The sequence below is a fragment of the Chiloscyllium plagiosum genome, chromosome 29 (assembly GCF_004010195.1).
Source record: "Chiloscyllium plagiosum isolate BGI_BamShark_2017 chromosome 29, ASM401019v2, whole genome shotgun sequence".
NCBI lineage: Eukaryota > Metazoa > Chordata > Chondrichthyes > Orectolobiformes > Hemiscylliidae > Chiloscyllium > Chiloscyllium plagiosum.
The window spans coordinates 22,429,403-22,457,031 of NC_057738.1; the positions used below are offsets into that span (position 1 = coordinate 22,429,403).

The following is a 27,629-nucleotide window of genomic DNA, read 5'->3' on the forward strand; positions in this document are numbered from 1 at the left end:
CCATTTCACTCCCCACATCCTGCTTCGGTCCCTCAGCCCAGCTTCACTACCTCAACCAGGCTTCTTCTCCCCCAGCCCTTGCTTTGCTTCACCTCTACTCCCATCAATTTCCGTCTTTATGCCCCAGTTTGGCTTGCTGTTCCCCCTTCCCCTTCATTCCTTCTTCAGGGTTAATTCATCAGTTGTTCTTCCTTCAGTACCCCCACTCTTCATTCCCTCGCCATAAACTTAGCTCCACTCATCTAGCCCTCAAAGGGCACTAATAGGACCTTAACATGTCATCAATGTTCAATAAGGAAAATAGCAGCTCACCACCACCTTCTCTCGGGCAACTAGGGTTGGGAAATAAATGCTGGCCAGCCGTGTCCAACAAGTGAGCAAAAAGAAAGTGCTGATTCTGGGAAGTTTCAATTAGCAAGAGATGTGTAGTGCTATTGTTATAATCTGTTTTCTTTTCCCTCAGTGTGTCAAACAGCTACTGTTGCTGATATTGTTTTTGTTGTGGATGAATCAAGTAGTATTGGAAAGTCAAACTTTCAACTGATCCGTCAGTTCCTTTACAATATTGTCAAAGTCTTGGATGTTGGACATGACAAGGTCCAAATTGGTTTGGTTCACTACAGCACACTTACAAATCCAAAGTTTCAACTGAGCGATTTTCACGATAAGTCTGAAATCCTGACAAGGATCCAAAAACTACCGTATCAAGGAGGAGGAACTTACACAGGAGCGGCCATCGAATATGTCAAGCAGAGATACTTTGTCCCAGACTCTGGCAGCCGCATAAATCAAGGTGTTCCTCAGATCGCAATCGTGATCACTGACGGCAAATCCCAGGATGATGTGACCCATCCAGCCGTTGCCCTGCGGCGTTCTGGCGTCACAGTCTTTGCTTTTGGAATCAAAGACGCCAACGAGACCGAACTCCAAAATATCGCCTCATATCCTTCGAGAAGTTATGTTCAAATAGTCCAGGAATTTGACCAACTAAAGCGAATGGAGGAACTCATTCAGAAGAGGATTTGCAACGCGATACGTAACTCGATTTCGAAAGTTCCCGAGCAAATTGAGCAACTTCAACATGGTGAGATCTGTATTTTTATTTTTGTCAGTCGGTTTATTTTTTTTAGCTTGATTTGTGTGTTCACATGTAGAAGACAGAGACTTTAAGGTATTTTTTTGAACTGAATTGCAGTGTCGGTGGTGATCAAGTTGGTAATGCTTGCTCCCCTGATTCAGAAAATTCTAGATTCAACTCACAGTCCAGTACATGAGCACAAAGATCTAGGCAGACATTCCAGTGCAGCACTGAGGAAGAGCTGCGTTAGTGCCACTCCAATGAGTTTAAACCAGGGTCTTGCCTGCTCACACATCATCAATAATTTACACGTACAAAAAGAAAGATCCCTTGGCATTATCCATACTGCCCTTGGGCCAATATTCACCCTTCATTCAACATCACAATACAGACCATATGGTCATTACTACATTGAGAGCTTGCTGATGATTGTTTGGTTGTTAGATTTACTACATTTCAACAGTCACTCCAATGCAAAAGTACTTCTTTGGCTATAAAGCACTTTGAGACAGTCATCGTGAAAGGCACTATGTAAATGCAATTCTATTTCAAATTATGTATTCTACAAAGTTAGAGATAAAAGCTACAGAAAATGGGGTAACTACCTTTTGCAGGAGCTGGGTATTACAGGTGGCAGCCCTTCTTCTCCCTGCTACCAGCCCAAAGAGGCAGCAGGGAACTCATTCCCTCTAGTGCCAGCTACCACACAGCTACTTAATACTCAAAGGAAGGGTAATTGACTGGAAGCAAGGTTTCTGCTTCCCCACCTCAGAAGCCTGTTGGCCAAACTGATCACCTGGCCACTCAGTAGTCCCAGATTCAAAGTCCTGCAGCCCGGATGGAGATCGTTGTGGGAGGCTTTGCAATGAGGACAAGAGAGGCAGTGGGAGGAGGGATTTTAGATCGAAAAGTCAAGTCGTGACAGAGCAGCACCCAAGGAAAAGGGGTGTGTGGGTAAGATCTCAGGGAGACCGGTATCGCCGGATGGAAGAAAGGGGTCCAGCGAGGAAGGCACACGTCCCTCAATCTGGCTGAGGCCCGAGCAGAGTGACCTCTCAAGCTTCAGCCGCCATCTCTGAGCTTCTCAAGCTTCAAGTATGGGATGGTGAAGGACCTGCCTTTGGCCTCAACTGTGCCCCATAAATTTGCCAACGTCGTGCAAGAGGGTAGAGGAAAAGCTGCCCAGGGAATTTTATGGGCCAACTCATATACGAACCTGGTTGGAGCAAATTACTGCAGATGCTTGAATCTGTACTGAAAACAAAAAAATGTTGGAGATCATGAAGAGTCATCTAGACTCGAGAACGTTAGCTTGCTGTCTCTCCATGGATGCTGTCTGACCCACTGTGATCGCCAGCATTTTTTTGTTTTCATCTACAAATGTGCTGGCAGCTGGATCAAATTCTGCCCCGAGTCAATCCCGTTACCCTTACTTGGCTAAGCGTAGAGTAGAGCAAGGAATCCACTTCCACGTTTAATAGTAGAACATTATCATTTCTCAGAGCAGACATTGTTCTGACCTACACCTGAAATTTCTGAAATTTCACACAATAAGGTCCCGTAAAGAAGCCAAATTGTAGTCATTTTGGGTGAGGTCTAAGGCAACCAATAGAAATCCTCTATTCTGCTAGAAAGTAACGTCATGAAATATTTATTCCACTCAAGAGGGGAGATGGAACCTTGGTTTAACATTTCCTCAAAAGGACAACATCTCCAAGTTGCAGTAGTTTCTCAGAAACCAGTGGTCTGTTGTGTACTGCATTTTCTATAGAACTGTACTTATTATCAAATTGGAGTGTCAGCCTCAATGAGCTCTTCAAGCCTTGGAAGTGTGTTTCGAACATATAATCTTCTGATTCTGATGCTATTGCTACAAATGTTGAATCATGGCTGATACAAAAGGTGCCTCAACATCTTTCCCCTTTACATTTACCTTCAGCATGTAATTCTGTTCATGCTGACTGGAAAGCCAGGGGGTGACTTCATTCACAGTTTGAACTTTGCAATTTGAACTTGAATCTTCTTGCACTAAATCATTTGAAGATGTTCTTGTGTTCTATGTTTTGAATTATTGCTTAGTTTATTTTATTCTTACGTAGGACGTAGGCATCACTAACATTGTTGCCCATTCCTTTTTGCCTTTGAGCTGACTGGCTCTCTAGGCCATTACCAGCAGGCAGTTGAGAATCAACCATGTTGCTCTGGGTCTGGGGTCCTATGTGGGTCTGGCCAGATAAGGACGGCAGATTTCCTTTCCGAAAGGACATTAGTTAACTAGATATTTTTAAATGACAATCAACATGGTGACCTTCAAACTAACATTTTATTCTAAAGTCTCATTGGATTAAAATTTCACCAGCTGCCATGGTGGGATTTAGAACATTAACCTGAGATTCTGAATTACTAGTGCAGTGATGTTATCATTACACCACCCCTTGAACCCAGGATTTCTGACCGAGAGGCAGAGATACTACCACTGCATCATAACAAGCCTCCCAACCAGAGCTTTAGTGTGTTTATTTCTATGGAACTCAATTTATTGTTAATCAACCTGTTCAGAGATGTTAGTACACCACATTTTGGAGCAGGTGAGACTTGTACCTGGGTCTGTTGACTCAGAATAGGGACATTACCATTGCACCAAGAACCCATTGTGGAGTTCAACTTATTTTTCTCATCAATCTGTTCAGAGATCTTATACACACCTCTGGAGCAGGTGGAACTTGAACCCAGGTCACCAGGCTCAGAGGGAGGGACACCACCACTACACCACAAGAGGGCTTCCTAATGTGGAGCTCAAGAGAGTCCCCAGTTAATGATCACTGCATACACACAATTTAGTGTAAGTAACAAACCAACATATCAGATCAAACATTTGCCACCTTATCACACGGTCCTGAATAGTGGTGAACGATTAGACAACTAAACAGAGGAGAAGATCACAAATATCCTCAACCTCAAGGAGGCAGAAACCCAGCCCAGCATTGGGCAAAAATAAAATTAACTCCCGCCCCCCGATTTCAATCAAAAGTGCAGAGTGGATGATCTATCTCAGATTCCTCCTTGATATGCTCAAGAGGTCAGATATCAATCTTCAGCCAATTGAATTAATTTCATGTGGAGCAATTGCAAGTATTGAATGCAGCAATAACTATTGACACTAATAAGAGCTAGTCTGCATTACTGAAGATTTCCTCTAGCACTAGCTGTCGTTTTATCTACATTGTTTCAGTACAGCTGTAGTGTTGGCAGCTTTTGATAAAGGGGAAAGTATATTCTGTCCAAAGAGGTAGAAAAAATTCAATTCAGCCAATTACCATCCCATCAATCTACATTCATTTTTACAGTTCTAACAAGTAACACTTGCATCAAATAACGGTCTGACTAATATTTAGTTTGTATTTTGCCAAGACATCTGACCTCATTACAGTCTTGTAAGCACATCCAGATATGGAGAAAAGAACTGTATTCAAGAGGGAAATGAGGTTATGTTTGAGATCAAGCCAGTTTTAAACCAAGTTTGATTCCAAGATGCTTTAGCAAACTTAAGTCAGTGGAAATCAGGGACAAAATTCTCCAATAGCTGGTGTCATACCCAGAAAGTTGTGGTTGTTGGAGGATAATTATCCCAGCCCCAATATATTGCTGTAGAATAGTGTCCTGGGAGAAATGAAATCAACATATTTTATAAATCAGCATCCCACCTTTATAAGGTAAGAATTGCAAATAATTGCTGTGACTGTACAATGTTCAGTTCTGATCAGACTCTAAGACATTGGAATACTCCATGTCCAAATGCAATAATATCTGGATAGTATTCATACTTGGGCTGATAATTAGCAAGTTACATCGTTGCACTAAAATGTCCAGAAATGACCGTTTCCCAGAAAAAACTTATGATCGTAAGCAGCTTTTTTTTCATTGAACCCCAAATGTCAAAACTGAATTTGACCAGCCATATAAATACTGTAGCTATTAGAACAGGTAATGGGATGGGAATACAGTACCGTATAACTTAGCTCTCAACTCCCAAATCATTGCCCATATCTACATGGCACAAGTTAGAAATGTGATTAAGTAATCTCCACTTGCCTGGATGTTGCAATTGCAATAACATTTGAAGAGCTTGGCACCATCAAGTACCAAGAAGCCTGTTTGTTTGGCACCACATCCACCACAGAAATAGTCACACTCTCCACCACCATTGATGTATAGTGGCCATATATAAGATACCCTGCAGGAAGTCTTCAATTATCCTTTGACAGCACCTTCCAAATACATAGCCTATGCCATTTGGAGGGCCAGCAGACACATGGGAACATGTAGGTGAAAGTGAGGACTGCAGATACTGGAGATTAGAGTTGAAAGTGTGGTGCTGGAAAAGCACAGCAGGTCAGGCAGCATCTGAGGAGCAGGAAAATTGATGTTTCAGGCAAAAGCTCTTCATCAGGAATGAGGATTCCTCATTCCGGATGAAGGGCTTTTGCCCAAAACGTCGATTTTTCTGCTCATTGGATGCTACCTGACCTGCTGTGCTTTTCCAGCACCAACTTTCAACATGGGAACACATGTCAAATTCCCATCAACCACATATCATCCTCACTTGGAATGATTATTAAACAAAAAAAATTAGAACCCCCTTTCTGACTTCTCTATCTACCCCAAATTGTCTATGGCTTTCCAATTAGATAGCTCACTACAACCTTCACAAAAGAAATGGTGAACTTTCCAGTGACATTTACATTCTAACAAATGGATAAAAAAATAGATATGGAGTGAATACATTTTCACTCTTTAGAAAAAGAGCATAAGGGTTCACGGAATCCCTACAGTATGAAAGAAGACCATTCAGCCCATACTGACTCTCCAAAGGGCATTCAACCCAAACTCACCCATTTCTGTAACCCTGCAATTCCCATCGCTAATCCGCCTAGCCTACACATCCCTGGACACTATGTACAACTTAGAATGGTCAATCCACCTAACCTGCACATCTTCGGACTATGGGAGGAAACCTTTGCAGACACAGGGAGACAATGCAAACTCCACACAGACAGTCGCCCAAGACTGGGATTAAACTTGGGTCCCTAGTAGTGTGAGACTGGAGTGCTAACCATTGAGCCACTTTGCTACCCCAAACTAGCTTTGGCAACATTCTCTATGAGTAAATGAGTTTCATGTACAAGAGTATTCTGGGCTACTCAGAGACGGCCAGCTGTTAAAACTTGGGTCCTGTTTGTAGTACTAGAGTTTATAGGTAGTCCAATGATATTACAGAACTTGATGGACACAAAAGTCTACCAAAGTATAAAGGAATTGTCTGTTTGCTGGGAATTCAGCTACAAGTAACAGATATTGATGCAAATTGATATCTGCTGCAAATTGAAAACCATCATTTGATTCCTCCAAATGTGGCCAATTAGCCACATAGTCTTGCTCCATGATTCAATGAGAACATGGTTGACTGTTTCACTTAACGCTATTTTCCTGCACTATCCCCTTATCCATTGACATCTTTTGCAAAGGTGGTTTGAAATTATCTGTTAATATTTTGGCAAATTGCTACTTTTTAAATCATTGCACTGTCAACTTTCTTAAACTTCAGGAACTTTGCAAAATGAATATGCTACCCAAAAAGTTCTAATCATAGAGCTCTATTTTCTCCTGCAGATATATGTTTATATTATAAGTTTTTTATTACATTACATAATACATTAACATTAACAGTTGCATTAACAATAAGGTATTCTAATAATGAGGATCCTCCAGCAAACAATAATTAGAATATAATATTAAATGGGCATCAAAATGCTGCTCAGGCAGCATCCGAGGACAGGCACCTGTCCTCGGATGCTGCCTGAATTGCTGTGCTCTTCCAGCACCACTGATCCAGAATCTGGTTTCCAGCATCTGCAGTCATTGTTTTTACCCCATCAAAATGCTGCTGTATAGTCCAGCTGTGTTTTTTTCCTAATAACTGAAGCAATGCTCCTTTCTCTTTCAGGCTGTTCTGAAACTGAAGAAACTGATGTCTTCTTCCTAGTTGATGGCTCAAGCAGCATATTGCCTGAGAACTTCCAAGATTTGAAAAGATTCCTGGTCGAGGTAGTAAGCCTCTTCACAGTTGGTGCTAACCAGGTTCGTTTTGGTGTTGTGCAGTATGCAGATGGTCCACAAACTGAATTGGAAATCACTCAGTATACCAGCAAAACAAGATTAATACAGGCAATTAAGCGCATTGCTCAAGTCGGCGGGGGCACTAGGACAGGCCAAGCATTGACCTATATGAAGAATTTCATCAGTAAAGCAGAACAAAGCCGACCAGCTAGTGTGCAGCGTTTCCTGATCACCCTCACAGATGGACAGTCAGCAGATGATGTAGCTAGACCTGCTGCAGAAATAAGGCAACAAGGGGTCACTGTCTATGCCATTGGTGTCGGAGCTGCAAAAGAAAATGAACTACAACTCATTGCTGGTGCTGATGAAAGAGTTTTTTACACAAGAAGCTTTGATACATTGACACACATGAAAAACAGAGTGGTCCGGGATATTTGTTCAAAGGAAGGTAAGAATTCCTACATCCTCCCTGAGTGATCAGCATTTTAAACGTTATGCATGAACTGTAATCTTCCCTGTGAACACATTTCCTTATCATTATTAGAGATGAGTTAATTGCTGTTTTGATCTTTTCGGTTAACAACATCAGAAAGCACTAAATTGCACATTTCAAGTTGAAACTGATGAGCAATTTACTTGTTAAATCTTTTTAAGAGTTAAATTTGCAAAATTGCTACATTATGCATGAATTGGAATCCTCCCTGTGAACACATTTCTTTATCATTATTATAGATGAGTTAATTGCTGTTTTGATCTTTTTGGTTAACAATATAAGAAACCACAAAATTGCACATTTCAAGTTGAAACTGGTGAGCAATTTACTTGTTAAATCTTTTTAAGAGTTAAGTTTGCAAAATTGTTTCTTTCTTTCATTGTTCATTGGATTTTACACTTGTGTACAGTGGGAAACAATGATGATCTAACTTTGCATATCTGTGTAATCCATTAGTGTCTTGCCAACTATCGAGGAAGGATCAGGAGGAACAGATGGAATTGTAATGATTTAATCCCTATCCATTGAATTGAATCTCAGAGATACAAAATACTGCAGATGCTGGAATCCAAGATAGACAAGCAGGAGGCTGGAAGAACACAGCAAGCCAGTCAGCGTCAGGAGGTGGAGAAGTCAACATTTCAGGTGCAACCCTTGTTCAGGACTGAGGAAGGGTTACACCCGAAACGCACACTTTTCCACATCCTGATGCTGCCTTGCTAGCAGTGTTCTTCCAGCCTCCTGCTTGTCTATGTTGAATTGAACCTTGGCGTGATCTCAGAGTGGATTAACTCCAATTCCTGTATATTATTAATTCTAGAAAAAGGCTTGATTATTTGTCAAAAGAGAGCATAGTTTTGCAGTAGTGGAGGAGTTCCAGGAGGTCCATCTACAGAGAGCTTCCATCGCTGGAATATGATCTACAAAACAATTTAATCTACAGTGTTGAACTAAATAGGTACCTGTGAGTGACACATCATTGGAGAATTTGTGAAGTTGTGTGTGTTCCTGCAGATTAAAATACGAATTGAAATTGAGGGCTGAATTTGACCAAAAATCAACTAAGTGTCAACTTTGAGGAGTTTCATAGAAGGTCTTCCTCTGTGAGCTCTAGCAAATTTCCTGACACAGCTCTCCACTGCTCACCTTAACAAGTAAACATTAGACATCTGTGGCACCCTGCTCATGTTATCGTGTATTCTCCAGCAGCAAAAGTACTCATCACTGCCAGGAACTTCCTAGATTTTCAGGGGCAGTGCCATATTGAAAACTCAACTGTGCACCAGGTCACCACTGCCAGCCATGACCAGCCCTTCACTGGGCATATTGAGTAACAGAAAAACTTCTGAGCAACATAGTTGGCATGGGTGACATTTCTTTCCAAATGCAAGATCATAATCATAAATGAATTGCTATTTTTCATCATCACCTGTCTCATAAACTATCCTTTCAGCAGCAGATATAACAATCAAGCTACACAGGTTAACCTTCCTTTGGGCAGCATTGTGTCTATGCTTGGCCTCAGTCAAAGGATTGCATAACTGAGTCATCAGCCATAGATGCAGAGGGTAGCACTTAGCTCCCAGTTAGGATCCTTGTGAGGCATCCAACCATTCTATTGCTGAAGCCTGCTGCATTAAGAGGTAGTGTTGCCAGTGTGGCGTGTGTACATGTCGCTCTACACAGTGGGAAAGCTGACTACCTAGGCTGCAGCACTGACTTCATCAAGAAAAAAACAAGATGACGTGGGTGCATTCTAGCACAACTTACATCAGTAATAGTCTTGATACATTTATGGGATGAGGGTCATGTCACACCACTCGGGTAATCACTGGATCTGTGGAAGCAACCAATTGCATAAAACATTAGCGCAGTTGTTACCTTGAAGGCTACTAGGTTACAATGGCCGTCTACCCCTTCAGCTCACAGTCCTACCCCAATTACATATTTGCTTCTTTGGATTTCTTCTGGCCCATGATCCCCTGCCTGGCTGGTCATGTATGTCATGGAAGCCATCTTGTTCTGGTCAGCAGACCATGAACTTGCCAACTGGATACAAAATTGGCTCACAGATAAAAGATAGAGGGTGGTGGTTGAGGGTTGCTTTTCAGACTGAAGGTCTGTGACCAGCGGTGTGAGGCAAAGCTGAGTCCACTGCTTTTTGTCATTTATGTAAATGATTTGGATGTGAATATAGGAAGTATGATTAGTAAGTTTGCAGATGACACCAAATTGGTAGTGTAATGGACAACGAAGAAGGTTACCTTAGAGTTCAAAGAGACCTTGATCAGATGGGCCAATGGGCTGAGGAGTAGCAGATGGAGTTTATTCTAGATAAATTTGAGGTGCTACAGTTTGGAAAGGCAAATCAGGGCAGGACTTATACACTTAATGGTAAGGTCTTGGGGAGTGTTTCTGAACAAAGAGATCTTGGAGTGCAGGTTCATAGTTCCTTGAAAGTGGAACTGCAGGTTGACAAAATAGTGAAGAAAGTGATTGGTATCCTTGCCTTTATTAGTCAGTGCATTGAGTATAATAGTTGGGAGGTCATGTTGCGGTTGTACAGGATATTGGTTAGGCCACTTTTGGAATATTGAGTTCACTTCTGATCTCCCTGCTATTGGAAAGATGCTGTTAATCTTGAAAGGGTTCAGAAAAAAATTACAAGGATGTTGCCAGGTTTGGAGAGTTTGAAATACAGGCTGAATGGGCAGGGGTTATGTTCCATGGAGCATTGGAGGCTGAGGGGTGACCTTATGGAGGTTTATAAAATCATGAGGGGTATGGATAGGGTGAATTATCAAGGTCTGTTCCCAGGGTAGGCGAGTCAAAAGTTAGAGGGCGTAGGTTTAGGGGGAGAGGGGAAAGATTTAAAAGGGGCCTAAAGAGAACTTTTTCACGCAGAGAATAGTGCATGTACGGAATGAACTGCCAGAAGAAGTGATGGAGGCTGGGACAATGATAACATTTAAAAGGCAACTAGATGGACATAAAAATAGGAACGGTTTTAGAGGGATGTGGGCCAAATGCTGGCAAATGGGACGAGAGTAATTTAGGATATCTAGTGAGCATGGATGAGTTGGACCAAAGGGCTTTGTTCTGCAAATGGACCAGTCACCTTGAGTTAAAGGATGACTTCCACAGCTGGCAAATTTATCAGGATGGGGCTGGAAGGAAGCAGGATCCAAAGAGGTGAGTCAATCCTCCTGTTTTAACACCCTCTTCCATCCTGGTTTCACCATAAACTGTGTGGAGTAAAATTAAGGACTGAGTGCCATCATCTTCTGACCCAGTATATCTTCCTGTGTTTGTGTTGTTGTTCTTTATTGTTATTGTTCTTTGTTGGACAGGTGATTGCAATCCCAATAATTGTGAAAACACTTTTTTTCCTTACTGGTAGGACATTTCCTCCTTTATCACGCCACCAACAAAATGACCTTTCCTTAAAATATATTCATTTGCGTGATAAGACTTCAAAACTGATGCATTGCACTTCACAGAGTTTGTCACTCATCTCCACAGTGTTCCCAATGTATCGGTTCCCTCCCAGCAATGGAATAAAGGTGAAAACTAACTTCTGCTATGATCTGTTTCTTTCAGTCTGCAGTCAGCTTGACCGAGTCGACATCATCTTCCTCATTGATTCATCAGGAAGCATACAGGCTGAAGATTTTGCGCATATGAAAAAAGTAATGACTGATTTTGTTGATAAAACCAACTTGGGATTAGATAAAGTTCACATTGGTTTGCTCCAATTTAGCTCCAGACCCAAAGCTGAGTTCCAACTGAATGTCCACTCAGTAAAAGCTGATCTAAACACAGCGATTGGAAACATACAGCAGCTGGGAGGGGGAACTCTCACAGGTAAAGCACTGACCTTCACAGCGAATTACTTTGATAAAGCTAAAGGAGGTCGCCCCGATGTTCCACAGTACCTCATAGTGATAACTGATGGAGAGGCACAGGATGAGGTCCTTAAACCAGCAAAAGCCATAAGGGATAAAGGCGTCACCGTGTTCGCTGTGGGCGTATTCAATGCTAACAGCACGCAGCTTCTGGAAATTGCAGGAGAACCAGAAAAAGTCTACTATGTTGAAGATTTCGAATCACTGGAAGAAACAGAACAGCAATTATTGTGGGAGATTTGTAGCTCACATAAAGGTACGTAAACCTTTACAGATTATGTTAAAGACTATGAGGGGCTGATGGGACAACTTGAAGACTGAGTGGCAACCTGGTTTATCTGAGTGAGCCTTCACCAGCCCATTATTGGGAATAGTCTTTCATTAGACCAAAGTCTAGAAAAGTTTATATTTTATCATTCAGTGATAATATGGGTTACCAACGGTAATGGTCAGGTCATACAAACATGTAACACAGAAGCAGACAGGAGCCCATTCAGTCCCTCAAGTCTACTTTGCTGTTCACTAAGATCATGACTCATCTGGCTGTGTTTCGAATTCTGCATTCCTGTCTATCTCCTGTAAGTTTTGATATCCTTGCCTATCAAGAATCTATCTACCTCTGCCTTAAAAATATTCAATCACTCCGCCTCCACTACCCTCTTAGACAGTGAGTTTCAATGACACACCACCCTCTGGGAGTAAAAAATCCTCATCACTGTCAGGAAAGAACATTCCTAATTTTGAAACCATATCAATTGGTCCTGGATGTACCCTCAAAGAAAGCATCCTTTCAGCATCCACCTTATCAAGATCATTCAGCATTTCATACCCTTTAATCATCACCCTTCACTCTTCTAAGCCCAACCAATCTATCTATTCTCAAAGGACAATCTACACAAACCAAGTGTTAGTCTACTAAATCTAGGTCCTCAGGTATAGTCACAGTTCATGAACATGCTTGTCCTTTGATATTCCTAAATTAGTTTGTGAAATAATTGTACAGAGGCTAGAATCCCATCACCAACCCAGCCTTTGTTTACTTGCAGCCAGCCAGCCCAGACTCAGTGCCCTAAAGTGAGGAGACTCTAAATCTCCTATTTATATTTCCTTCCTTTTTTAAAAATTTTAAAACCCCACACAGCAGTAGACCTCCTGTTCATATTTTTTTACTTTTGTTCTCTTCCCCCACACTACCGCCTAACAGCACTAGTGCTTATTTTTCCCCAGTACCCATGTCGTGTGGGTGCAGGTGTAGGATTCAGTGAAGAACAACTAGTGCATATATTTTTATTTATAAAAATACAAAGGAAAAAGCACCAGAGTGGCCAAAGACAAGTAGTGCCCCTCTCATCAAAGGGCAATGCTGCTTGATCAAATAGGTGAAGGGGAGGGCAGGGATTAAATCAAAATAGAGTTGGAGGGGGAAATAAAACACTCCACTCCCTGTGGTGCCCACCTCTCCCTGAACAACTCAAGGGTGTTGATGGACATCACATGCTCCTTCTCCAGAGACACCCAGGCTCAGACGTAACCACGGAAGAGGGGCTGGCAATCGGCCATAGCGACCCTTCCACAGCCCGCTTCCTGAACTTGTTAATGGCCAGTTTAGCCAGGCCCAGGAGCAGACCCACGAGGGCGTCCTCAGGCCTGCCCTTCCTCCTTCGCACCGCGTACCCAAAGGTCAGGAGCTTGGGACTGAAGTCCAACCAAAAACAGAGGAGAAGGTTTTTAAAACAATCACAAAGGGAGTGTACGCTCCCACAGCCAATATATACATGGTGCATGGACTCCACAGCATCACAGAACAGGCACTTGGCTGGGAGTCCGTGAACCACCACAAGCTGTGTTTGCAGGGGACCACTGCGTGCAGCACCCTCCACCCCAGATCCCTGAGAGAAAGGAGGAGGACTCCGATGTAGAGAGCCTTCCACTGGGCATCCTCACCAACCAGTGGCAAATGGGCACACCAGGGCGAGTCTGGGCGGTGATCTCCTGTTTATGTATTTTTTATTTTTTTAACTGAGGAGCTTCTAAGTTCTCTGTTTATATATTTTCCCCACCCCCACACTATCAACCAACCGCGGTAGTGCTTACTTTTCCCCAGCACCCATGTTGTGTGCGTGCAGGTGTGAGATACAGTGAAAGACACAAGGTGTACAAATCTTTATTCAATTTCCACCACCAGGAAGAAAGGAAACACTAGGGTGATCAGTGACAGGGATTAAATGAAAAAACAGTTGGAGGGGGAAATAAAACTCTCCACTCCCTGTGGTTCCCACCTCTCCCTGAACAGCTCAGGGGAGTTGGTAGACACTGCGTGCTCCTTCTTCAGAGACACCCGAGCTCTAATGTAACCACGGAAGAGGGGCAGGCAATCGGCCCTAATGACTCCCACCGTGGCCCACTGCCTGGACCTGTTTACGGCCAGTTTGACCAGGCCCAGGAGCAGACCCACAAGGAGGTCTTCAGACCTGCCCTCCCTCCTCCGTACCGGGTGCCCAAAGATCAGGAGCGTGGGACTGAATTGCAAAGAAAAGCAGAGGAGGAGGTTTTTGAGAAAATCAAAAAGGGAGTACAAAAGCCCACACCCAATATACACGTGGTCCACAGACTCCTCAGCGCCACAGAACAAGCAGTTGGGCTGAGAGTCCGTTAACCACTGCAATCTGCGGCTGCAGGGGACCGCTGTGTGCATCACCCTCCACCCCAGATCTCCGAGAGAAAGGGGGAGGACTCCCGCGTAGAGAGCCCTCCGCTGGGCATCCTCACTGCCCGGTGGCAAATGGGTATGCTAGGGCATGTCCAGGCAGTGATCTGCTGTTTATATTTTTTTGTGGAGAGATCTTGACACTGATCCACCTTCCTCAGAGCCAGCTCTCAGAGTGAACCGAACCTCTGACACTCCTGCTTTTTTTAATTTTTAAAAAATTTATTTTCATTTTTCTTTTTTCCTTTTTTTCCCCCACACTACCGCCTAACCGCGTTAGTGCTTATTCTTTCCCCAGCACCCATGGTGTGTGTGTGCAGGTGTGAGACACAGTGAGAGACACAAGGTGTACGAATCTATATTCAAATTTCCACCACCAGGAAGATAGGAAACACCTGAGTGGCCAGTGACAAGCACTGCCCTTCACATCAAAGGGCAATGCTGTGTGATCAAACAGTGAAGGGGAGGGCAGGGACTAAATCAAAATAGAGTTGGAGGGGGAAATAATGCACTCCACTCCCTGTGGCGCCCACCTCTCCCTGAACAACTCCAGGGTGTTGGTGGACACCACGTGCTCCTTCTCCAAGGACACCCGGGCCCTAACGTAACCACGGAAGAGGGCAGGCAGTTGGCCCTAACAACCCCCTCCACGACCCGCTGCCTGGACATGTTGATGGCCAGTTTGGCCAGGCCCAGGAGCAGACCCACGAGGAGGTCTTCAGACCTGCCCCTCCCTCCTCCATACCGAAGATCAGGAGCGTGGGACTGAAGTGCAACCAAAAGCAGAGGAGGAGGTTTTTGAGAAAATCAAAAAGGGAGTACAAACAGTTGGGCTGGGAGTCCATGAACCACCGCAATCTGCGGTTGCAGGGGACCGCTGCGTGCAGCACCCTCCACCCCAGATCTCCGAGAGAAAGGGGGAGGACTCCCGCGTAGAGAGCCCTCCACTGGGGATCCCCACCGCCCGGTGGCAAATGCGCATGCTAGGGCATGTCCAGGTGGTGATCTGCTGTTTAAAATTTTTTTTTCTTTTTCTTTTTTTATATATTAACCCCCACACTACCGCCTAACCGTGGTAGTGCCTATTTTTTCCCCATGCTGTGTGTGTGCAGGTGTGAGACACAGTGAAAGACACAAAGTGCATGAATCTTTATTCAATTTCCACCACCAGGAAGATAGGAAAAAACCCGGGTGGCCAGTGACAAATCTGCTGTTTATATTTTTTTTATTAACCCCCCCACACTACCGCCTAACCGCGGTAGTGCTTATTTTATCCCCAGCACCCATGGTGTGTGTGTGCAGGTGTAAGACACAGTGAAAGACACAAAGTGCACGAATCTTTATTCAATTTCCACCACCAGGAAGATAGGAAAACACCCGGGTGGCCAGTGACAAATCTACTGTTTATATTTTTCCTTATTTTTTTCTTTTTTTCTTTTTTTTTAATTTTCTACTGTTTATATTTAGTCAGCCAGGGCTTCCTGATTGGAGCATATTAACAGCTCCAATCAAAGATCTCGTAGTCAACAACGTCCATCTGGTTCCATTCACTACAATTGTTGGAATTAAGCTGTCAATGTTAACTCTATCATTAACCACACACACAAACACACACACTGACAGCATGCTGAAAACAACTGTAAATCTTTTACCGAATGTAAGTCTATCAAACTAATTTTCCAATTGCAAGTTGCTTAAATCAGAAAGGATTAAGCCTTTCAACTCTTTGGGTCTTCTCCACCATTCGGTTCAATCATTGCTGGTATTATATGTGCATCGACTCCATTTCCCCATTGTTGATTCCGATTCCCTCAGAACTCCATCCCTCAGTTCACGAAATTCTATCAGTCTCAGCTTTGAAAGCTCCAAACGACTCTGAGCTCACAGAAACCTAGGGGAGACATTTCCAATTATCTACTACCCTTTGTGAGAAAGATTCCAGTCCCAGTTCTTCCTTTATTTGAAATTTTGTCGTCATTTTGTTTGGTGTAAGCTGACTTACTGAAAGAGAGATTATCATCCATTTATGCATAATGACCCAGTTATGAAGAAATTAATGTGATTTATTTTCCTTTCTGTCATGGCTGTGAATTTAATTGCCTAAACTCTGGAATTTGCTCTCTACAATCTCTCACTCCTCCTTTTAATATGTGTTGTAAAATTTATCTTACCAAGGTTTTGGTCATCTATCTCAATAATTACTTACATAATTCTAAGTTTCAATATGTTAAACGTTAAATGTTGAAAACAAATGCAAATTGTTGTTTATTTTCACTTCACTTTACTTTGGAAATTATCCAAACAAGTGTTTGTGGAACAAAGGAGCTTCTAAAGTGGAGCCATCACAGCTCATTTGTTTTAATGTGTGTTTTATTTTTCCCTTCATCGTTTCACTCTCACAGATTGCTGGAAGGCACAAATCGCGGATATTATTTTTGTAATCGATGGATCGGGGAGCATATCGGGCACTCAGTTTAACAACATGAAACGTTTCATGGTAGGAATGGTGAACAATTCTGATGTTGCTACAGACAAGGTTAAGTTTGGAGCTGTGCTGTACGGTAATAGCCCTCAAACTGTCTTCCATCTTGATCAATTCACAAGTAAAGATGACGTCAGTAAAGCAATTTATGAAATGAATACTGTAGGTGGAGCTACCTTTACTGCAAAGGCCCTCAGTTTTGCAAATGGGCTTTTAGATCCACTAGAAGGTGGTAGAAAGCAGTTTGGAGTGCCCCAATTTCTTCTGGTCATTACTGATGGGCAGTCGACCGACAGAGGAGATTTAAATTCTGTAGTGAAGGTAATCAGCGATGAAGGTGTTAATATATACACAGTCGGTGTAGCTGATGCAAATCAAGGTGAACTCCTTCAGATTTCTGGATCTCCAGAAAACTCCTTCTATGTGCAAGAGTTTGAAGACTTGGAACGATTGATGAACACCATATCCCAGAAATTCTGTCATGACTCTAAGCCCGGTGAGTAATTTTAGAAACCTGAAATGTCTATGTCAATGAGGTGAGCAATGTTGTCTTTCTTTTTCTGGTAGTTCTTCAAAACAAAGAGAGCACTTGCCATGGTGATCTGTCTTTCAATATGGGGAGGGAACGTTATTGCTCCATAGTTCTGGCTGAGTAGACTTTCCCAGTTTTACTACCTGCCACAGGCCTAAAAGAAGGATTTACGGGTTGATATATGGTTGGCTATGCTATGATCACACTTTCTGTGGACATCAGGTCCCAGAGTGGGACATGATCCTGAAGATTCTGGGGCAAAGCCAGGAGCATAACCACTGCACTGCAAGATCAGCCCATATCATAATATTAGCAGTGAGAAAGAAAGGAATCATTAACAGTTCATGTTAAGGAGATGAATAGGTTGTTTTCTGCCTCATTTTATTTGAAACAGCTGGAAAGTGGACATATCCCACAAAGTCCATTGGACTTATTAAAGTGAGCTTTCAGGATTCAATTGGATTTGGAGTAGGCTGGATTTATTTACCTCCCTCCAGTCTAAGCCGGGAGGTTAGTTTGGAATTAGACAATATCCTAGGATTATTTTATCTCGTGTGTAACGAGAAAGGAACAAAAAGGGCCCAGACAAGGCAAGGATTTATTTCTCTGTCATATAGATCTGAACATTTTGCCTCCTTAGAAATTTCTTTAAAATCCATTGCTGGCAAAGCCAATTACCTAAATCCTAATTGCTCTCGAATGGTGAGCTAACTTCTTGAATCTTTGCAGTCTTTGTTACTTGGATACATCCGCAGAGACATTAGGGAATAAATTCCAGGATTTTACCCACTGCAGTGAAAGCAAACGTATAGTTCTAGGTCAGGATTGTGTGTGAAAGGTTGACTCTCAGACCCAGTTGATAGAAAGCAGAGACCAGTTTTCTGTACTATAGAAGAATGATTATGTATTGCAAGTCATTAGACTATAGGTAAACAGATACAAACCATTGGCAGGGAACACAGCTAACTAAAACTCTGTTCCCTTATAAACTCCCCCTTACACACACACGCACACACACACTTAGGGAAAATAGATTATTGACAGAGGCAGAGAAAAATTTTAAAGTCAGTTCAGTGGCCTTTGTTGCCTGATTTTGTTGTTGAGATGATCTGTCATCAACTAACCAGGCTCTTCGTGTTTAGTTGCCTTTCTCTGGGAGCATTCTCTGGTTTGTAAGAAGTACAGTGTGACTGGTTTATTTAGAAAATGTCTCTGATCTAGCAAGTCAAAAGTCACAGCTCACAGCAAATACTGCAGCAAAGGTTTCTGGTTTTATTCAAGTTTAAACCAAGTTTTCTGTTTAACTGCAGAAAACAGATAGTGGAGGACAACAGCGCACATTTCTGGGTCTTTGTTTCTCTCTGCGTCTGTGTAACTTTGTCTAGTTCTAACTTCCTTAGTTATTGGAGAACCAGTCAGCTTCATCTGTAAACAACTCTGCAGTTCCAGATATCTGCACATTGAAGGAATCATGCTATAAAAACAGAATGCACAATAGGTACCAGATTGCTTGCTGTGAAATTGTGCAGTCATTCTGGTAAATCCCTAGTTTTTTTAAATGAACAGTTCTTTCTCATTGTCATCTGCAAGTTTTTAAAGACACAACAATAAAAAGACACAGTCTGTACAGTGGGTAAAGCCCACCTTAAAAGCTACCTCTTCAAAACCTTTTAGTTGTGACTGTAGGTCTTTTATACAATGTCACAGAGTCAACAGTTGGTCAGTGGTAGCCCTCTAGCTTCTGAGTAAAAAAGTTGTGGATTCAATGCCATATCACTAGCTTCAGCATAATATCCATATTGGTGATCCCATGTGGGATTGAAGGATTGCTACACTGTCAGAAATTCAATCTTTTTAATGAGAGTGCAACACGTGGACATAACAAAATGGCAAAATGCTATTTTTCAGAGGAACACTTTTCCCCAAGACATTTGAGTGGATGTTTATCTTTCAATCAATACCTTTAAGTAGATTATGTGCACAAATAAACTATCACTGTCTCTTCAACAGAGATCACTCCACAAATGAATTTAATTCACTGTAAACCACTTGGAGACCGCTCAGTTTGTGAAAGGGTTGATAGAAGTCCCGCTTCTTTCCTCTTTCTGTAAATGCATCAGTCAGTCAAAAATATCCAGCAGTTGTTAAATTCACAAAACTAGTATTTGCAACCAGCCTTCTGGCTACATTTCTGTTACTCTTCATTAATAACTGTGCCTGTTGGAAAAATGTATCTTGGTAAAGATCACCTCTGCTCTGGTCACAATCAAACATGAAACAAATGGTGGGAAACTTACATCCAGAAGTGGGGAATTACCCCTTGATATTGCTAACACAAAACTCTTGCAATCTCTAAAAAGGTGGAGGGAGCAGTTACAGTTATAACTTTCATAGGAGAATTCAATAGAATTATGAAAGGGAAAATGTTTTGTAAGATAGTGGAAAGCGATGAATATGAAAAAAAAATTGGATAGCTCAATGTTTTAAAATTGGCAAAACTAAATGTTAATGATACACTAAGCTTGATCTTGTGTGCTATAAGATTACGTGATTGTACTCATGTTGTTCAGGCAGAAGATACAGAAGCTTGAACACACGAATCAGCAGGTTCAAGAACAGCTTGTTTCTGGCCCTTATTAGACTGATGAATGGACTCTCTGACTTCAAATAACACCGTTGGTGTTAATGTTGTATCGCGCACATCCCGTGTGGTCTAACCTGTATGCCTTACTCTGTCCAAGCTTTTTTTCTCACCCTACTGTCTGTACGTCCTTGCTTATTCTGATCTGCCTGTGCTGCTCACAAACAAAGCTTTTCACTGTACTTAGGTACACATGACAATAACTAAATCAAATCAAGTCAAATATTGGAGACAAAAATGGAAAAATCTCTCACTTAACGGAGATTGCACACCCGGTTAATCTATTTTGTGTCCTGACAGGTTTTGTGTTTTTTTTGTTTTGTAGATTGTGATGTTTACGAAGCAGACATTGTTTTTTTAATTGATGGCTCATCAAGTATTTCTGCAAGTGATTTCAATCATATGAGAGATTTCTTGAAATACGTGGTGCGGATGTTTACAGTTGGTCAGACAAACGTCCAGTTTGCTGTTGCCCAATACAGCAAAGAACAAGCCACTATTTTTCAGCTGAATGAGATAAGTGTTCAAAGTGAGCTTATTGACCGAATCGATAAAATCACCCAACTCACTGGTGGAACCTTGACAGGGAAGGCACTTGAGTATGTGATGGATTTCTTTGAAACATCAGCAGGAAGTCGAAAGCTACAAGGGGTCCCTCAGTACTTACTTGTCATTACTGATGGCTTGTCCGAAGACAGTGTGGTTGCCCCAGCCAGCAACTTGAGAAAGGAAAATATCAATGTTTTTGCAGTTGGCATTGGACAAACAAATGACAATGAGCTGATTCAAATTAGTGGTGCACCAGAGAGAAAAATTTATATTGAAGACTTTGGTGAGTTAGACACAATTAAAAGGAGAATTGTCCGTCATCTGTGCACTCCGTCTGTGGAAGGTTAGTAGACTTGGTACGGTTTTCTAAATTACAATTAACTGTAGTTCAGTATTTCAATGATATCCTTTAATTAAATTAATATTTTCTTTTGTTACTATGAAGGGAAATAAAATTCAATTTGGAAACTATTTATTAAAGCATTTATGTTTTCTCCCGTTTGGTTCTGTGTTAAAGTCATAGAGTCAGAGACATACAGCATGGAAACAGACCCTATGGTCCAACTCATTCATGCCGACCAGATATTCCAAACAAATTTAGTCCAATTTTCCAGCACTTGATCCATATCCCTCTAAACCCTTCCTATTTATATATCCGTGCAGATACCTTCTAATGTTGTAATCGTGCCAGCCTCCACCACTTTCTCACACACATTTCTCCACATCTCAGTCCTACACCATCTCCTTTAGACTGCAACCCCCCGACACATTTCAAGAGGTGCCACAAAATGGCCGGAGAATTTTCATCCAAAAGCAAATATGACAGATGCTTAAAATTTGACATAGACCAGGAAATGCTGCAAATGTTTAGCAGATAAAGTAGCATATGTAGAGCGAGATGTAGAATTCACTTGTCAGTAGAATGATTCTGTCTAAAACATCCACCCAAAGACCTGTGCCTGCCCATTCCTTTATCCAAGGTGACCGGGACGTCCTGAGGTTCTGTGCCCAGTCCAGATATCTGCTGCAAAACAGGCCAGCACCTCCTGCTGGTTCCTTCATGAAACTGTATTCCACTTTAAGCTCAGAATTTTCGGTTGCTATGTTGGGGCTACTAGGCTCAGGGCTGAAACTAGGCAGCATACTGCTTTAATTGCTTGGTTTCCTTTGACTTTTTGCTTAAAATTTGCTTACACATTCATCACTACTAAAAGGATGACTTCATGTTGGGACAGGAAAGACAATTTCACAGGAGTTGCTATGGAGCTCACAGTCTATCAAATATTATAGAATACATTTGCCCTTGTAGTGTACAAAATGTAATAAACCATTTGTGTACAAACAGCAAGATACCATAATCTACTCCATTTGGATAAGAGATGCAAGGAGGAATTCTCTTGTCTGCTGTTTTATATAATAGAGCTGTGCAATATCTTATGTGCTCTGTCTAAAATACCTTCCAAAGGATGTTTCCTGTGAAAATAGTGTTCCTACAATTTTTTAGTCAGAGCCCAGACTTAATGCTCAAATCTCCAGTAAAAACCAGCCTGCAGTCTGATGAATCAGGAGAATTAGTATAAAATTTTCTTTCTAAACAAAATCAAAATAGTATGAAAGTTGATTTGGAAAAATTAGTAGTAGTTTACTTTATATCATGCAGGTCAGAGTTGTTTTCATATAAAACCCCTGTTACGGCATCTGAAAATACTTTAAGAAAACCTTTATATAATGCTCACAGAGGGAGCAAGATTTCAGCCATGGCCTCTTCTGATATCATACACAGGCAACTCCTGTATGAGTATCCTGATCATAATCAGGACTGAGAAACACAAACATTTTTAATCTTCCAGACACAGGGATTGGATAGCAAGCTCCCTCTCCAGTGCCTCATCAAGTGCTGCCAAGGCAAACACAACATAGGGTTTAATGCAGAATAACGCTCCATTTGCATTTGAGGAGCAGGGCAAACTCTAATTGTCGTCATGTTACAATTGGCCGCACAAACTGGTGAAATATTCCACCCCCTTGTTGCATCGCTGTATGTTGGAGGACCCACTGCAGGTTCGATCCTCCCAGCTCTCTGTGCACTTCCTACTTGGCCAGAGTCCGTTTTGTTCCTTTTATTCTCTGCACACCCCAAACCCCACAATTCATTCTGCCATTCCTTTAGTAGCTTACAATCCTAATCCCCCCCCAAAAAAAACTGACAATGTTACAATCGGCAGCCTCATCAACGACTGAGTTTGCACAGTGTTCCAGGATGGTAATGGGTAACCACAGGATCAGCAAAACGTCTCAATATGTGATTCAGAACTGAAAGAGCCAGTTCTGAGCCACAAATGCACTCTCTGTAATGTAGATAATACTCTGCATGCTTGGGACATTAAAAAAATAAATATATTAATTGTGTTTAAATACTTAACTTTCCTATGCAAATTCTTCTTTAGCTGAATGGGCAGATCCTGGAGCTGATGTGGTGTTCATGGTTGACAGTCAAGATAGCCAAGTACTTAAAATGATTCAGAAATTTATAATGGGAAATATTGGACAGTTGAATGTTGGACTGGACAAATACAGAATTGGATTTTCGCAATTCGGCAAGGATGTGAAAACAGAATTTTTACTGAAGCATTCTGTTAGTAAGAAGGACGTGTTGAATCACATAATGAAGAGTTACAGCCTTCAAGATGGACCACCACTGGCTATACCAGATGCCATTCATCACTTACAAACAACTCACTTCACATCATCGGCTGGAAGTAGGAAGAATGAAAACATTCCTCAAATTGCAGTAATAATTACTGACGCATCGTCACAGGATGCTGTTAAAGATCATTCCAAAATTTTAATCAAAGACGGTGTAATAGTTATCTCCATTGCCATATCAAAATCAGAGACTGATCAGCCACAAATAGCAATGGATTATTCATCATATCCATTTGTTTCCCTGTACTCGTACTTGAATCAGCTATACCAATATTCAGATGATCTGTCTCTCACAATACGAAACATAACTAAAGAAGTGAGCAAGATTAAAAAACCATCAGGTAAAACCCAAACTATGTTCTTTGGAAAATGAGTTATCTTTTGCAAACCATAATGTCTGTCTGCTTGGTATTTACTATTCTGCCGAATGCATTAGCTCATCACATATTGGTCACACAGCACATTAGGAGCATGTATCCTTTTCATGAAAGCTCTGCAGGTGAATATGCAATGCAGAACAAAACAATTTTTGTTTGAACATAATGAATAAAAATTGAAACAATAGCCTTTATCTTTTCTCCAAGCCTTGCCACCTGGCAAACTGTTTATCAAATTATACCATGTGGAAATAACTGGAGTGTAATGCGCATTCGCACACAATCCTTTCAGATCTAAGTTCAGGCAGATGATGTGAAAATGTCCCTTTTTCTATTGGCTGAATTGGTCAAATGTGAAATACGGAGGCTTTGAATAACCTTAACTAAAAAACCTGGGTATTAATCTATTGTGTAAAATTGCTGAATATTTAAAGTTCAGGTTAGAATATCCCACCTAATATTTTTATCAGGATGGATTCACTTCAAATCGTGAACCCATTTACGTATTTGAAATTTGTTCTTATATTTCCCAGAGGCATTTCATCCCATAAGTGGCAATAACTCAGCTATCACAATCAGGAACGAATTGGCTCTTCCATTTTCTTTGAGGTGGGGCCTAAAGGTTGCTGTCAATCTTCATGAACAGACTCAACCCTCCATAGCAGGGTGGCCTGAACTACAGTACTTCATAAAAAACAATGGTGGTTTGCCAGTCAGTGTGGCTTGAGCCTCCCAGTGTAGGCCAATGGAGGTGATATCTTACTGTACATCAGGTTGATCCTCTAATGTCTGGGCAATTACCAAGATGCTTTTTATTCATTTGTGTCCAACAGCATTTACAGAAGCTTTCTTCTCTGTTAATTCCTGCCTTCTCCACTCTTGCCTTCTGTGTAAACCACCAATTGGGCTTGCTGTTCAGATGGATATGTACATTTGTAGGTGCCCCATTCTTATTCACCATATTGTAAAAGATTTTCACCTGTTTAACACAGCATCTGACTGAATCATGAGTAACTTCAGAGTTCTGTTCTAACTTGAACTTTATTCAACATCATTTAGAATCATATCCATTATGAAGTCCCTACTGCACTGACCTAGAGATCATGTCACTGGACTAGTGACCCAAGGACCCAGGTAATAAAATCTCTACAGTGTGGAAGCAGGCCATTAAGCCCATCAAATCCACACGGACCTTCCGAAGAGCACCCAGCCAGACCTACCCCATCCCTGTAACCCTGTATGTCCCATGGCCAATCCACCTAACCTGCACATTTTCGGACTGTACAAGGAAACCAGAGCACTGGAAGGAAACCTACACCGATACTGGGAGAATGTGCTAACTCCACACAGACAGTTACTGGAAGCTGGAATCGAACCCAGATCTCTGGCACTGTGAGGCAGCAGTGCTAAGACCCAGATCATGAATAGCAAATCGCAAGTCTAATACTGACCTTGGGAAGTCCACTACAAAACATCTTCCAGCCTGAAAAATGTTGAATGATCATTACTCCCTATTTCCTATCACGCAGCCAATTTTGTACCTATGTTGGTACTGACCCTTTTATTTCCTGATCAATAGATTTCCTTGCAAGTCTGTTGTATATCAAACCATCTTCTGAAAGTCCATGTACACCACAGCAGCAGCATTACCCTCTGTTGCCTTTTCAAACAAAACTCCCAAGTTTGTTAAACATGACATTTTTGCTGACTCTTCCTAATCAATTGACATTTTTCCTGTAACTGCTAATTCTACCCTGAATAATTGTTTCTCAAAACTTCACCACCACTGAAGTCAAGCTGATCAGCTGGGCTTATCATTACAACTTTCTTGGACAAGGCCATAATGTTTGCAAATTTCTAAAATTCCACCATCTCCTCTGAGTCCAGGGAAGAGTATAAAATTGTAAGCAGTGCTCCAGCAATTTGCACTCTCACTTCTTTCAAAAGCCTTGGATGCACCTCATCTGGTCATGTTGCCTTGTCAACTTCAAGTGTCAATAGTCTGCCCAACATTTCTCCTCTATCAAATGACTGAGTTCCCTCCTGTGATACCACGGCCTGGATATCATCTCTCTCTTTAGCAAGGACAGACTTTTTTTTTCCCTTATCCTGAGTTCACCTGTGAATTTGCTATTGCCTGTGCTAGTACCAGTTGCATCTCTGAATACTTAAACAGGTCTTGTCTTCTCATATTCTCTCTTAGTTCCTCTAACCCTGTCAAGTTATGTTAAAGCCTTCTCACTAGCACGAGCTGTATAAATGAATCTCAGCCAATGAAGCCCACATTCCTTGAATTAATGGGGAAAAAAACTCTCAAGTCTTTCAGTCATTTCTCGACATAGTTCCTCAAGAATTAGTTCCGTGGCATTTCTAAGCAAAGCTTCCAACATCATTTAGAGGCCACCACTTCTAAGGAAGATGAGAAACATCAACAATTTGGAAGTGCTGCAGATTGCCACAATGACAATCTCTCTCAAAGGCCAAGGTAGTGGGTGATGAGTTGCAAAGATATGAGATGTGGCATAGTCACGCAGACATGGCAGAATATTTTGGTTAATCTAAAGTCTCTCCCTGAAGAATGAGTTCTCATTACATCTTTCAAGTTTATCATGTTATGTTTTTGTTTTACAGTGTGCCAGTCAAACTTAGTTGCTGATATTGTTTACCTGGTGGATGAATCTGGCAGCATTGGGGAAACAAACTTTGAACTGATGCGTAATTTTCTGGTCCGTGTTACCAGCGCATTGGACATAGGTCCTGACAAAGTGCAAATTGGTTTGGTTCAATACAGTGATGATACCACACCAGCATTTTACCTTAACACATTCCAAACAAAGGTCGGTGTGCTTGACCGTATAAAAGCAATGCCTTATAGGAAAGGACGGACAAATACTGGGGCTGCCATTGATTATGTGATGCATTATTACTTTATTGAAAGTCGTGGTAGTAGGAGAAGACAAGGAGTTCCTCAGATTGCTGTAGTAATTACTGATGGAAAATCATCTGATCAGGTCTCAAGACCAGCCCAGACCCTGCGGAGTCATGGTGTTACTGTCTATGCTTTGGGAATTAAGGATGCCATTGTAGCTGAACTCGAAGATATTGCCTCATATCCTCCAAACAAGTATGTTTCCACTATCGAGGACTTTGGCCACTTGACGTCATTGGAAAGCCAAATACAGAAGAAGATTTGCAGTGAGATTATAGACATAATCTCTGTTAAACCACATGAAGAAGAGACTCTTCAACAAGGTGAGATTTTTAAAAATGCTACTTTGCAAATTCAGAATGCAGTTGCCGTGAAGCTGAATTATTTAACGACCCAGTATCTTTTATGTCAAATGGGCTCAAATGTAAACATTTTTATCCTTGGCCAATAATCATTTTATAATAATTTCTATATTTAAGGGTGGTGCACAGAAGCTATTCTGCCAAAGATGATTGTTGTTAAAGTAAAGCTGTAATGAAATGACTTGTAGTTGTACACATTCACTTACCTGGAACATCCCATGATGTTCCGAGATAGAAGTGAAAGTGTTGCAAACTGACTCTAGTATCAAAGAGCAGTGATGTGGAGAGAGGGGCAGAATGCTGTAACCTCATTCCTAACAGCTTTCCTGGAGTGCCTTTTGGTTGAAAGATTATGTGCAAGCATAAGTCAGCCATTCGGTTTTGTGAATACTCTCCAAGTTTATGGTTGACGTATCATCTTCTGAGGGAGCCTTACTTTAGGAGCTGTGGCCTGCAATAGAGCTGACAACTAGAAATTTAGCACTGAATGAAGAATAAAGTTTGCTCCGAGACAACAGGGCCTAGTTTTACACTCTGCGGAATTGAAGGCGAGAGAGAGTACTGCAATTCAAAATGGAACTGGGGTGCAATCGAACAGCCCAACAGCCTGTTGAGACCCTTAAGTGACTCCTTAATGCAGGCCAAGAAAGTCAGGAAGGCCAACTGCAGCTGTATAAGTCACACACCCTGACATACACCGACACACACACACACCCCGACATACACCGACACACACCCCAACACACACCCC

General features: G+C 41.7%; 1 protein-coding gene across 1 annotated transcript in view; it reads left to right on the plus strand.

Annotated features, from left to right (window-relative positions):
• Positions 1-27,629, plus strand: part of LOC122564423 (collagen alpha-6(VI) chain-like) — a 177,950-nt gene that overhangs the window by 47,401 nt on the left and 102,920 nt on the right. Inside the window, exons 6-12 of the mRNA XM_043719265.1 lie at positions 464-1,084; positions 7,083-7,643; positions 11,289-11,849; positions 16,703-17,278; positions 20,281-20,847; positions 22,952-23,551; positions 26,219-26,839. Coding sequence (XP_043575200.1) covers positions 464-1,084; positions 7,083-7,643; positions 11,289-11,849; positions 16,703-17,278; positions 20,281-20,847; positions 22,952-23,551; positions 26,219-26,839 — 4,107 coding nt within the window. The remainder of the gene's footprint in view (positions 1-463; positions 1,085-7,082; positions 7,644-11,288; positions 11,850-16,702; positions 17,279-20,280; positions 20,848-22,951; positions 23,552-26,218; positions 26,840-27,629) is intronic.